We start from the raw sequence: 13,578 nt of genomic DNA, 5'->3' as shown, positions 1-13,578 counted from the left end.
GGCCACGCCAGTACTAGTATCCAGTTCTAAGGAACTTGTCTCTATACCCAGCTTGGACCAAAACTCAAAACGCCTCGTCTGCTGTCCCAGCAAAACAATCCGATCCTGCACAGCCAACTCAGGACATTAAACTTGGCAGCATGGCGGATAGGTAGTCATACAAAAAACACCTCTCAGTAAAGCTGTGATGGATGTCATTCTGGAAGCCAGAAGGCCTAGTACTAGAAAGTCTTATGCTGGAAAATGGAAGAGATTCTGTGCTTGGAACCAGGCACAAGGAACTGATACAGGTACCAAATACTCCTCAGATTTTGCAATACTTCACTGAGATGCTGGACAAAGGCCTATCTTTCTCATCAATTAAAATTCATGCCTCTGCCATTTCGGCTCATTACAATACAGAGCCACCAATTTTTTCTCATCCTTTATTAAGGCAGTACCTCAGAGGAGCCAACAATTTAAGGCTTCCAAGGAGATTACTAATACCTGCATGGGACCTCAACTATGTCTGGAACTCACCCTGACTCCTTTTGAACCAACTGCTACTGCTGATATAAAGTTTTTATCTTGGAAAACAGCTCTGCTCCTAGCAATTTCTGCAAGACGAGTTTCAGAGCTACAGGCGCTCATGGCTGTGGAACCTTTTATCATTTTTCATTCAGATAGGGTCTCTCTGAGGACAAACCCAACATTTATGCCTAAAGTGGTATCCAGTGTGGCTCTTAACCAAATTATTCATCTGCCAACTTTTTATCCAAAACCACAGAACAAAGGGGAGAGAATTCTGCATTCTTTGGACGTACACAGACAGCTTAGATTCTACTTAGACAGAACCAAAGCTGTCAGGAAAACAGAGCAATTACTCGTGGCATATGCTGCAGGATCACAAGGAAAGGCTATCTCAAAGCAGACTATTTCTAAGTGGATAGGCCACTGCATTAGTTTCTGCTATTTACACCATGGCAAGCCAGGGCCTAAGGGTTTTAGGCCACATTCCACCAGAGCTGCAGCCACTTCAGCAGCCTTTCTCAGGGGAGTACCTACCAGAGACATTTTAGAGGCGGCTACTTGGAGTTCAGTGTACACCTTTACAAAACATTATCATCTGCCACTCTACTCTAAACCCAGGGCAGGCTTTGCCACTGCAGTTTTGCAGGGCCTCATAGCCGCTCCTACTGCTGTCTAGCTCCAGCCTCCCAACCATAGCTTTGGGACTCTACCCAAATGTAATGACCAACAGTGAAACATGAAGAACATGGTACAGTTGTGTACAGTTACCATAAATGTAGATGTTCGAGTGTATTCACTATTGCAGTCTAGGTTACCCACCCACCATCTCCCTTTTTTCTGTGGATCTTATCTTTCCTTCTCTGATTTATACAAACCTATATGGTGTATTTGCTTATAGATGAAGGTAAAAATTATATTGGTGTATTTATGGATATATATATATATATATATATATATACATATATATATATATATATATATATATATATATATATAAAGTTTGGCTACCCTTTTAGGAGGCACCTGACATCTGGGGCAAGAAAAACTGAATAAAATGGCATCAGCTGCTTCTTTTATACCCCTGACGACCTGACATCAGGGAAGGGGCGACAGCAGCTGACGCAGGACCCAAGACTTTGGAATTCAGGCCGGCTGAGGGCAACCTGCCAGCAGGATTACCCAAATGTAATGACTGCAACAGTGAATACACTCGAACATCTACATTTATGGTAAGTGTACACAACTGTACTTTCCCTTGTATGGAAATGTTCCTGTATGTGTTTCCATCCACTCCACTGACTCACAAGGTACTTCTGAAGAATCAGAAAAAAATGCCAGAGATCATCGTGGTGACTCCATATTGGCCCAAGCAATCTTTATCTTTTTTCTCTCTTCTAATAATATTGACCAAGGGCAGTTAGCACTTACTTCCTCATACTATGGATTTGCTCACATAGTCTCAGGAGAGACTGGTGCACCCCCGTTTGGAGCAATTACGACTGGCAGCCTGGACAATTCAATCTTAACTCCATTTAGATACTTGTCTGCTACACATCCTCATGAAACATTAGAGGAAGCCAAAAAAAACACCTACTAGATGATCTTATTTTTACAAATGGACAAGATTTTCTAGGTGGTACCAAAATGGGAACAGTTAGTCACTTGAAGTTAACATCTCTGTAGTCTTTGTCTGTGAGCTACATGTAGAGAAAAAGGAGGCAGAGTAACTGCTAGAATGGCGCACATTTTATGTGCATGTGTGCGCATGTGTGTGCTGTACTGCATTCCAACACTTTGAGTAATTGGTTGAGGTACAGGGTTTCATTTTTCTTTGCTGGTGTATTTGATAAGATTTTTTGCATTATTCAAGGTGTACTGCATGATTCAGCTACATTCAACACTTCATTTTTGTGTTTAACAGTATATGCCGAAGAGGAAGACTATAACTCGGACAACCAACCATTTCCTTCTCTCCAGAACGTGAGTAACAGTCATGAAAAGGGCAATAACATGTATGATCACTCTCTGTATGCCTTTCAGAATAAGTTTCATCAGTCTTGGTCAACCTTCTTGTTTATCCATTTACAAAGATGTTATATGCAGAACAGTCATTTATTCTGATCCCAAAGTACATTTTCTTTAACTTTGTCTAATATTGTATCATGGGTAGTAATCATCGTATTGCTTACAGTTTAGAGTCTGAGTAGCTGCTTTAAATTTAATAAAGCAACTAGCTAAACGTTTTGTCACATTTGGCAGAATGTGTGTGCTGTGATGTAATCACTAGTCAGATCCTCTGACTGTCTTTGTCTACTGATGTAAATAATTAACTCTAATGGGAAATTTATTCAGGACTTGAATCTCATGACTGCCTTTACTTCAGTAGTGCTTTTCTTTTGATGACAGTCAAGTAATTTCTTTCTCTTTGGATGAAGCCTTATCATTTTGATGTTTTTTTCAGTTATTAACTGTAGCTATTAGGTGCAGGTGCATTTTCCTAAAAGAGGGACCAGAAGATCAAGTTTCAATATTGTACTGAAATGAGGCCCTGATTCACTTTATAGCCCTGATGTACTGAAATAAACCTGTTCGGTTATAATGGATTAGAATGTATACATTTTTTAAAGCTTCTGTGATTAACTCCACTTTATCAGTAAACCATAGCATTAGGGTTTATCCACATTCAGGGATGTGCTGGTCCAGCCAGTGTTCCACTGGTGTCTTTTTTTTTTTTTATTGTAAAGGCTAAGTTTGGTCTCTCAGTTATGATAGTACTCACACATGAACCAAAACTCCCTTAGAAGTCATCTATCGGCAGGTGCTCTTTTCAGCTCTTGTTACCATTTTGAAATTGTTGTTCATTCCAGCTTTGTGCCAGAAAAACTGCAGTACTTGTGTGTGTGCTTTATGTCCACTGTTGATCAAAATTGAAGAAAAGATGCTTTTTTTGACAATTATTTGATTAAAAGTTATGTTGTGTACCTGCTAGCTAGGTGGTGTACTTGTGTTAGATTCTTTTGGCTATACTGCTTGTTTTATTTATGGCCTAGTTACAGTTTAGAGTCTGAGTAGCTGCTTTAAATTTAATAAAGCAACTAGCTAAAAATGTTATCACATTTGGCAGAATGATAAGTGGAAGTGTTTCAGAAACACCTGATGGCTGTTGTACTTGGTCTACTTAAACATTAGTTTCTTCACTACACAGCAAAACCATTCTGGGTTATATTAAACATTTTCTTGTAATTTTTTTCAGTGCTACAAAAATACGGGTCTATATCATAACAGAGAATGCTAAAAATACCGAACGGTGTTATGTCAAACTGAAATGTCCGAAATCTGAAAACAGTGAAGGAACGGATCAGTGAATTTTTTCCCAGGGAAAAAATTTGCTAATCCAAAAAAAAAAAAAAAAAAGTATACAGTCAAAATTAAGTGCCCCACCCCACCCACCCCAACTTAAATATACCAACTCCGAGATCGCACCACAGTGGAAAAAAAATTGCTGATCCGTTCCTTCACTGTTTTCAGCTTTCGGACTTTGAAGTTCAGTATATCAACTTTCACTATTTTTAGCGTTCCCTGATGTGATAATAGACACCAAAAGTATATTGTTGAGCACTTGTAAGTAATGGATTGCTAGACTGTGTTACTTGTACAAATTATTTTCCACATACCGAAGTTAAGTTCTAATTTTTGATTCTAAAAATTTTTTGTATGTGCCTATCTGGCCCTGGTCATGGCTAAAAGTGTCCTCAGGCAGCCCACCTACTCAATTTAACAAATGTTGCATGTATATATAAGTAAAGATTAAAGTGCCATGAAAATTCTCTATTGCATTTACAAGATTATTTAAAGCTTCTAGCACCTGGGCTGTTCCTGAAATGGTCCTTTGTGGTCAGTATACTATCCCGATAAAGAAAATAAATAACCATGGAGTAAAGAAGAAAGAATGGAAACCTTATAAGTGCTCACATAAAGATCCAGCTTCAGAAAAAAATAAAACTGTAAACTCCAGAAACTAAAAAGTGTTACTAGATCAGTGTATTAGTCATACAGATAGTAATAGATGTTCATCAGTTTGATCGCTGCTATGGTAGCCATAGCTATATGGCTTGGCTTATATCCTGCCACGCTGTGAAAGTAGCGGACTCCAAATCTGACTGCCAACCAGTTACAAGTGGTGTCCCACAGGGATCAGTCCTAGGTTCTCTCCTATTTGCCGTTTACTTCTCTGAAGTTCAAGCCAACACAAAGGGACTCTGGCTAACCAAGTTCGCTGATGATTACAAACTGGGAGCCTATTGATTCTACAACTTTTGTAGACATTCTACAAAAAGGCCTCACTGACACCAATGACTGGTGCCAGAACCATGGCCTTAAGCTCAATGCCAAAAAGTGTATTGTCATTCCCTTTGGGAAAAATTTGGTGCCCATGAACTACCACATAAGTGGTAGTCCACTAAACACTGAAAATATGATGAGAGACCTGGGGACACACACAGTTTGACCGCAACCTCTCCTTTGATGACCACATTGCCACTGTAGTCAGAAAGTCCATCTATGTGGCACATCTCATTACAAAAGGTTTCTCATCCAGGAAGAAAGCAGTCGTAATCCCACTCTACTTGTTCCTCATTAGACCTATTATAGAATACAATGCCTCACTTGGTATGTACCTCACTAGACACCTACAATAACTGGAAAGGCCACAAAAATACCTCACTAAGAGGATCTTAGGCCTTAGACACCTGCCCTATATGGACAGACTAAAAAAAAAAACTCCAGCTATATTTTCTCTTATGGCCTACTTAGAGGTGATCTCTGCTTGACCTACAAAGCTGTCTGTCTGACCCAGAGCTGCTAGATATGCTACATCTAAAGAAATCCCAATCCATCCGTGCCACATGCTCCAGGGATCTAAACCTCATTCCCACAATAAATGGAACATGCTGGAGGGACAGGTTCCTAATCTAGAGACTTCCCATACTCTGGAACCAACTTCCAATTCACGTCAAGCAGAGCACTTCACTGGCCCTTTTTAAGAGAAATCTTGGCGAGTGAATGGGCAATAGGAAGTTCACCCAAGGGATCACTTCAGTGGCCTTGCTTGACAAGGGCACTGGGAACTAACATTGGACGGCATGATGCCAGGGAATCTTCTTCGGCTAGGCTTATGTAGGCTCCAGGACCGTTAGCCTAGTACACACCTAAGAACCTATAACAGCCAGGCAGCTTCCAGAGCTACAGGGTACCTTATATGCACTGAAACCATTCGGTAGCTGATTTAAAAGGAAGGTTTGAGAGCTGAGCCCTTCAGAGCTTTCGTACTACCCAAGAGAGTGCTCCCCTGTGGGCTTTCAGTGAGCTTGTGCACTTCCATTGCTGAACAGGTAAGTTCCTCTCTGGGAAAAACCTTCCACTTCAAAATATTTATTGTTTAATTGTACTTTTCTGGTTAGGAAGGTTATTTTTTCTGCTAGGAGTTCCTTTTAATAGACTGTCTTGAGACTTCTAACTGTACTTTTAAATGGGCGAGCACTTTTTTCCATTCAGTTTAAAAGTTGTTAAAGTAGTTGAAACACCTTTTTTCTATGGAAAAAATGTGTGTGTTTACTTTTTGGAGCTGGTAACATGTTTTTATTGGGGAAAGTGACTTTATAACTTTAAAATGTTACTAGCTTGTTTTCCCTGGGAAAGTGGCACAGTTTTCAGTTTCACTGTGGAATAAATTATTGGCCCCACAGTCTGTCCTTCCAGACACAAAAAGAAAAAAAAGTTAAGCAAGCAGCCTTTCCCGCCACAGACTCTGCTGTGACAAGAGCCGGTTCCTCAGACCAGTCATCTTATACCTCATTATCCCTCTGGTGTAACACCTACAGCCAATATGGACTGGGGGATTAACCATATCCTCTGTGGCTGTTGGGTTTCTCTCATTGGGCAAAGGAGAAGCCCATCCTCTTGGCCCTGGGAGAGGGAGCAGAGAAGTCTACCTTATTTAGTCAGAATGTTATGACCATCCCAGGTGAAGCTACTGCTGCCATTGACAACCCTGTTGGCCAAATTTTTCCTGTCAGAAAGGAATAGAAAACTAAACATGCATCTGTTCTTTCTCAAATTTCCCTGGACATGAGCAGTTTACTAGATTTGGCTCAGAGTCTAATTCAAGCTGTTTATCCTCCTTATAAAAGTGGGTTTTGGTTAAAAAAAAAAGTAATGCCTTTTTCCTGAAGAGATTCAAGTTTCTGAATTTTAATAGGAAAATTAAGGGACAGATGCAGTTTTTTTTTCCTCTGATTTCTGCTTCTGATTGAGAAGAGGATGGTATCTGATTCTCCCTGCAAGGTTTCGTGTTTCTATGAGACTATTTCCAGAATGTGTCCATGTTTTCAGTGGAAGAATACTGAGGTTGTTTCAGTCCGTCAGAAAATACTATGAGCTGTTACAAATGGAATTTCTAAAACCTTCTCCCATTCCTTCAGTAGTCAGCATTGGAGGGTCTGTCACTGCCTACAATTTTCCTAATAGCCAGCCTGCTGCCCCTAAAAAGATAGATTGTATAAAGTTCCTAAGAATTGTAATTTTTTTTTTTTTACACACACTTCCCAGACCTGACCCAGCAGCTATAGGTTTAGTTAAGCTTACTGCTACTAAACATTTATTTAATTCAATTCTTACGGTTTCTATCAAGGATGGGAATGTATAGTTTGGGAAGTGTCTGCAGCTTTGATTGTCAGACTTTTGAACTGCCAGGCTCATGTTTAAGTTTGTTCAACTAATTTTGAAACTATGAGAAATATTTTGTCTCAGTTTCTTCTTGTGAGAAAAAAAATATGCTTTAGTTTCTTGGATCTCACAGGAGTATGATGCTGCTGTTACTTTTTTAGGCTGTGGCCACTGATACTGTTTTGCTTTGCCTTGCATTCTCAGAACTTCCCAGTGTATGTGAAAAATGATATTTGAAATTATCCGTGAGAGAGAGATTTAGTATTTGGTCCCTCTGCTGCAGAGTTTATCAAAAAGTGTGATGAGAGGGGTAAGATGATTCAGGGAATCAATCAGATTTTTTCAGCCCTCCTTTACCAAAATTTCCAAGGAATTCTCTTCCCCCTCATCTAGTTTTGGTGAGAAATAAAATGAACAGTCTCAGCAAAGTGCTGGTAGTGGCAAGGGTGTTCCAAAAAGAATGCAGGTGCCTTTCAAAACAAAGGATGGTCTAACAAGGGCCTTGCCCCTCTGTCACCCTGGCAGTCCCTTTTCTGCTTCCTGAAAGTCTGAATCTGCACTTCTCTCTGGCAACAGATAGTTGCAGACATCTGGGTTCTAAAATTCATTCATCAAGGTTACAGATGGTGGTCGAAGAAAATTCTTCCTTTTCAGGGAGTAATTCCTCATCCACCAGGAGGCCAGACTGTTTCTGACATCCTTCAATATGTATTGTTTCATGGAATAATAGAGACAGTTCTTCCTTCACAGTTTGGGAATGTTTTTTATTTGGGGATGTTTTGGTGCCAAAGAAAGAAAATATCTGGAGACCAGGTCTGGATCTTTCTTTCCTAAACCAGTTTGTGATGATGCCCAAGTTCAGAATGCTGTCAGTTCACAACCTGTTTACCTCTTCTTTCTCATTTAAGTTTTCTGGTAACACTAAATTTAAAAGATGCTTATTACTTCCCTGTTTATCCATATTTCAGGCATTTCTTAAGGTTGTGTGTGTCTGGATCACATTCTCTGCTTTACACTTTGGACTATCCATTGCACCAGGAGTGTTCAAAGTGTCTCATTCCAGTTATAGCTCATTGCTGGCTATAGGGTATCCACATTTTTCTATATTTAAACAACTCTCATCTCTTGCAGAATCATTTTCAAGGTTTTAGGAATTTCTGACCTGGGTGCAAGACCTCCTGCACAAGCTGGGATTCCAAGAGAATATTCAAGTCTAACCCCATCACTCTGGGTTGTGTTCCTTGAGTGCATACCAGGCACCCTCGGTTCAAAGAGCTTTTCTTCCACAGGAACAAAATAGATCACTAAATCCATTTCTAGGGTTTTACACTCAGACTTCTACCTCTGCAAGGAAATACATCAAGATTTTGGATCTTGTGGCATCTGTGATTTTCATGATACCTCTGACAAGACTCCACATTAGAAAGATACAGTGATATCCGAAGTCTCTAGCCCCAACACCAACACCCATTTTCTTTTCAAATCCCAGTTCTATGATTTGTCAAAAGAGAAATCACTTGGTGGAGACAGCAAATATCCCTAAAGCCTGGTGGTTTCTTCTCCAGCTACACCCCCCCAACCCCCACCCTGCTCCAAAGCACTTCGCACCTCAAACTTTACAGATTTTGCATGGGGAGCTGTTTCAAGAGGGATAAAAGTGCAAGGTGTTTGGGACACCAAGGACAGATGCAAGCACATAAACATAAGTTTTAAAATGTATTTATAACGTGTGTATAGATATAGATTTATATATACATATACACACATACATACATGTAATCTTTATAAGTGTATGTATATATGTATTCATACAGATTCACTTTGTAAGTTCGACATTTCAGTATCTCAAGACCAGAAGAGCAAAAGTGCAGTTGCATGAAACTGCAAATTGTCTTAATAGGTAGTAGGTGTGATGTGTGCTGATATCATCATGTTTCACTGTTGCATTCATCACATTCAGGTTATCCCTGCCAGGGTAGCCCAAATACCAGACACTTAGTATTTCTGCGTCAGTTGCTGTCGCTTGAGGACTGACATCAGGTCGTCAGTAATATAAAGTAAGGCAGCCGACGCCAATACATCAGTCTTTGTTGCCGTGGAGCCCGAAGCAGAAGCAGTTCGCACGAGTGCCAGTCGGCCGCTACCTGAGTTTTCATCTCCGAATTGAAGTTGGTCTTCTAAAGCTAAGTACCTCGTTGGGGATCCTTTTTTTCTTGCACTAACCGATATCAAAAAAAGTTAATAATTGTCTCGCCTGTGGAAAGCAAACACCACACCGAGACTTCACTCCTACTGCATCACTTGTTTAGGGCCAGACCACGACGTCCCCCTTTGTCACTTCTGTGCTTAATTCAATGCCAGAACTATCCATCGTCAGGCCCTTATTGTAGCCAGATATTTTCGTTTACACTGCTCGAATTCCGATATAGTTTCGGTAAGCCATCTGACAGCATATCTTCCAAAAAAGCATAAAGATAAAGACAGAGACAGACCACACAGGTCCAAACCTACTGACGACGCTTCCGTTAAGCTAATCATTAGTCCTCCAGTACTCAGTGAGGCACTTTCGCAGCCCCTGATGCCCGCTTCAGTTGATTCGCAGGCTGCTACCAAGACCCTTTCGGAGTCCGGTGTGCCGCAGAACTCTTCGACTAAGGATCCTGCAGTCATCTCTACCTTGGATGGGTCCAGAGCCGCTGAGCAGGCACCGGCTTCCGAGGAAGTCCTTTGCACTACCAAATCTCAACACAAATAGATGTCTTCTTTCACGACTACTGTTCTTTCAAAAATGACAGAGTTTCTTAGGCCCAGGGTTTGAACCACACCCAAGAAACCGACCCACTCTCAGATGCCTGCTACCCTGCCTCAGTCTCAAATGCTTAAAATGGCGGAAGACCTTATCATGCTGATCAGGGGAAGCCAAGCTACCCCCTCCAAAAGGAAGAGATCTGTCCCCTTTAGTTTTGTCTGAACAAGAGTCAGATGAATCTTGACTATGAAGACATGCAACCCCTCTCCATTTATGAGGATTCTGATGCAGAGGACTCCATTCTGTCATCCTCTCCCCAAGAGTTATTTTCCTTTGGGGAAACCCTGCAAACTTTAAGGGAGCACTCCAGTGGGAGAGTCAGAACTACCCTCAGTCTAAAAAGAGACTCTGGGAATTCCTAGATCTTCTGCAACATAGACCCTTGGCCATCCCCCCAGTCCTGGATGTTGTGGATGATGTTTTTTCTTGAATCCAGCTTGACTCCTGATGCTCTACCTCCTGCTCCCAGAAAACCAGACAGATACTTTAGAGTCCCTGACTCGCACAAATATCTTTTTAAAAATCCAGCAGCTGACCCTGAGGTCATTTCTCAAGGGCCAAAAGGGATTAAAGCAACCTCTGCTAAGAATTCCACCCTCTGACAGGAATTCCCGAGCATTGGACATATGGGGTAAAAAAGTATACACCTCAGCTACTCTTGCTATCGGGGCACTAAATTGTCCGTTCCATATGCTGAAATTTCAGCAATATACCTTTGAACTCCTTAAACAAAAAGTGTCTTCCTTTCCTGCTTGGGTAGAATCTAAAGATTTACAAGACTTAATGCAGTCTGCTAGTCAAGTAACTAAGCACACTGCACTGCAGTTTTGATGCCCTATAAGCTTCTTGCAGGGCAGCATTCACTGGATCTGTCATTAGAAGACATCCATGGCTTAAGGAACAACCTCTGCCAGACCATGTCTAATCAAAATTGTTGGATGCCCCCTTGCACAAAGATAACTTATTTGGCATTAAGGCAGAAGAGGTCTTAAAACAGATGGAAGAAAAAGCTAAATCTATGCAAACAGGTAAGGATTTCTTACAGGTCTAGTCCCCTAGGTTCAGCAGGCATTGTCCCTCCAAGCACTGGTCCTTTGCTGCTCTGAGTAATCCGGTCCAGCCTAGGCCCCGTGGAAACAGACCCCCCCCAGGCAGCAGCCCCAGGGAATGCAGAGATCTAAGGAGTGGACTACCTCCACTTTAAAACTAGGGAGTTCTTAGCCACCTCCTTATGGTAAGAACTCGCAATGACTCACCTCCTCCACCCCCCATCTGCCCACCTTTACTTACCCCTAGGAGGAAAACTCTCCTTGTACTCAAGCACCTGGGCCACCATTACCAAGGACAAATGGGTTCTGAACATTGTGTCTCTGGGATACAAATTTTCCTTCCACACCCTTCCAACCCCAGAAGGGTTCCCAGATCTACCACCAAATCAGTAGGCAGAAGCTCAAAAGCAAATCCTTTCCCTGCTCTCTAAGGGCAGTAGAGCATGTTACTGCAGAACAGATAGGCCAAGGCTTCTACTCCAGACTTTTTTTGGTGCCCAAAAAAGAGGGCACCTGGCACCCCATGCTCAATCTATCCATTCTAAACACCTTCCTGGTGATCCCAAAATTCAAAATGCTCACCCTCCAGTAGCTGCTACCCATGCTCTCCAAGGAGGCTTGGCTAGCCACCCTAGATCAAAGAGGCTTACCTCCACATTCCTATAAGGGAATCCTGCAGGAAATATCTCCGGTTCAGGCCAGGATCTCAACACTTTCAGTTCTCTGCACTTCCCTTTGGCTTATCTACTGCTAGAGTTTTCACAAAATGTCTGGCTCCAGCCGTTGCCTTTTGCAGACAAAGAAATATTTGAATTTACCCTTACTTAGACAACTGCCTTATTCAGGCAGACAGCCAGGAAAAGCTGCTCAAGCAGCTGGCCTTTATAAAGACCCTACTAATCTCCCTAGGGTACACAATCAACAAAAAGAAATCCAAACAGGTGCCCACCCAAAGGATAATCGTCCCGGGAGCAAGTCTGGACATAGCATCCCAGGTGGCATACCTTACACCAGAGAAACAAATATTCCTGACGGCCTACTTCTCTCAACTAGCCACCAGGCCCCAGCTATCTGCAAGGAAGATCCTGCAAGCTCTGGGGTTCATGCCATCTTGCATACTACTCATTCCATATGCCAGACTGCAAATGAGGAAACCTCAGTGGTACCTAAAGAGCCTTTGGTGTCAACACTGTCAAGATCTGGACACTCTTCTACCTATAATTCCTTGCCTCAGAAAGGAATTTCTTTGGTGGGCAACAGCATGCTCCCACAACAAGGGACTGCCCTTCTCCCCACCCCCCGCCGACCAGACCCTTACCACAGACACATCAGACTACGCTTGGGGTGCACACCTGGATGGCAGGTGCATACTGGGCCAATGGAGCCCACAGCAAATCCCTCTGCACATCAGTCAAAAAGAGATGATGGCTGTGCAGCACGCCTTGATAGCTTTCAAACCCCTTCTCTCCCCAGGGGTTCTCCTGATTAAAACAGACAACACCACTGTCAGTGTGGTACATCAACAAGCATGGAGGGACTCGCTACTACCCTCTATGCAGGCTGGCCATGACCCTTTGGCTCACAGCCTCTTCCATGCAACTACACCTGTTAGCACAATTCCTACCAGGCTCTCTCAATTCTCTGGCAGACCAATTAAGCAGTAACCTTATAGACCCACACGGGTGGCAACTCAAGAGAAGTACCTTCACCCTAATAACTCAGAAATGGGGAACCCCAAAGGTCGACATCTTTGCCTCCCACACCAACCATCAGCTCAGCAAATTCTGCACCAGGGAGCATCACTGCATGGCTTGGAAAGTGGATGGCCTGTCTTTCCCCTGGGTCAATATGTCGGTCTCTGCCTTTCCTCCCCTAACTCTCATCTCCAGGGTATTGCTCAAAATAAGGGAGGAAAAACCAAGGACCATTCTTATAGATGTTCTTCATCTCACATTGCTGCAGTCCTGACACTTGGGTAGTCCGCTGTCCCAGTCGGCCCGAATACCAAAGTATAAGGCTGACGTCGGTCAAGGCGCATTAGTCTGACGTCAGGACGTCAGGGTACAAATGCGCATGACCGACGTCATTTCCTCAGTCTTTTTTGCCGCATGGTCCGATGCAGAAGCAGTTTTGCAAGTGCAGGTTGGCGTTCTGAGATTTTCCGAAGTCGGAGTTTCAGACCGAATCCAAGTTGGCTAAGTACCCGTTAGAATATTTTGGTTTTTCTTGCCTCAGTATTTTACCGGATGTCAGAAAAAGTGAATAACTGTATTTCTTGTGGGAAACAGATACCTCATAGGGATTACCATACCTTGTGTATACCTTGCTTAGGGCCTGAGCACGACGTTGTTGGCTGTCGCTCTTGTGCTAGATTTAACAAACGCACTATAAAGAGAAGATTAGATTGTGCCAGGTTAGTTTTGGGAAGCGGTGTAATTATAAAATGCCGCCGGATGCTCCGCCCGCCAACGCTTCAAAAACGCAAGG

General features: G+C 42.4%; 1 protein-coding gene across 1 annotated transcript in view; it reads left to right on the top strand.

The window, feature by feature from the left end:
* GPCPD1 (glycerophosphocholine phosphodiesterase 1) overlaps window positions 1–13,578 on the top strand; it is a 1,148,488-nt gene that overhangs the window by 930,552 nt on the left and 204,358 nt on the right. Inside the window, exon 15 of the mRNA XM_044056397.1 lies at window positions 2,432–2,490. Within this exon, the coding sequence (XP_043912332.1) occupies window positions 2,432–2,490 (59 nt within the window). The remainder of the gene's footprint in view (window positions 1–2,431; window positions 2,491–13,578) is intronic.

This window comes from Protopterus annectens, chromosome 1.part2 (genome assembly GCF_019279795.1).
Source record: "Protopterus annectens isolate FY-2018-M chromosome 1.part2, PAN1.0, whole genome shotgun sequence".
In the NCBI taxonomy this organism is placed as follows: domain Eukaryota; kingdom Metazoa; phylum Chordata; order Ceratodontiformes; family Protopteridae; genus Protopterus; species Protopterus annectens.
Note: the sequence above shows the minus strand (reverse complement) of the source record. Positions and strands in the feature narration are given on the sequence as shown.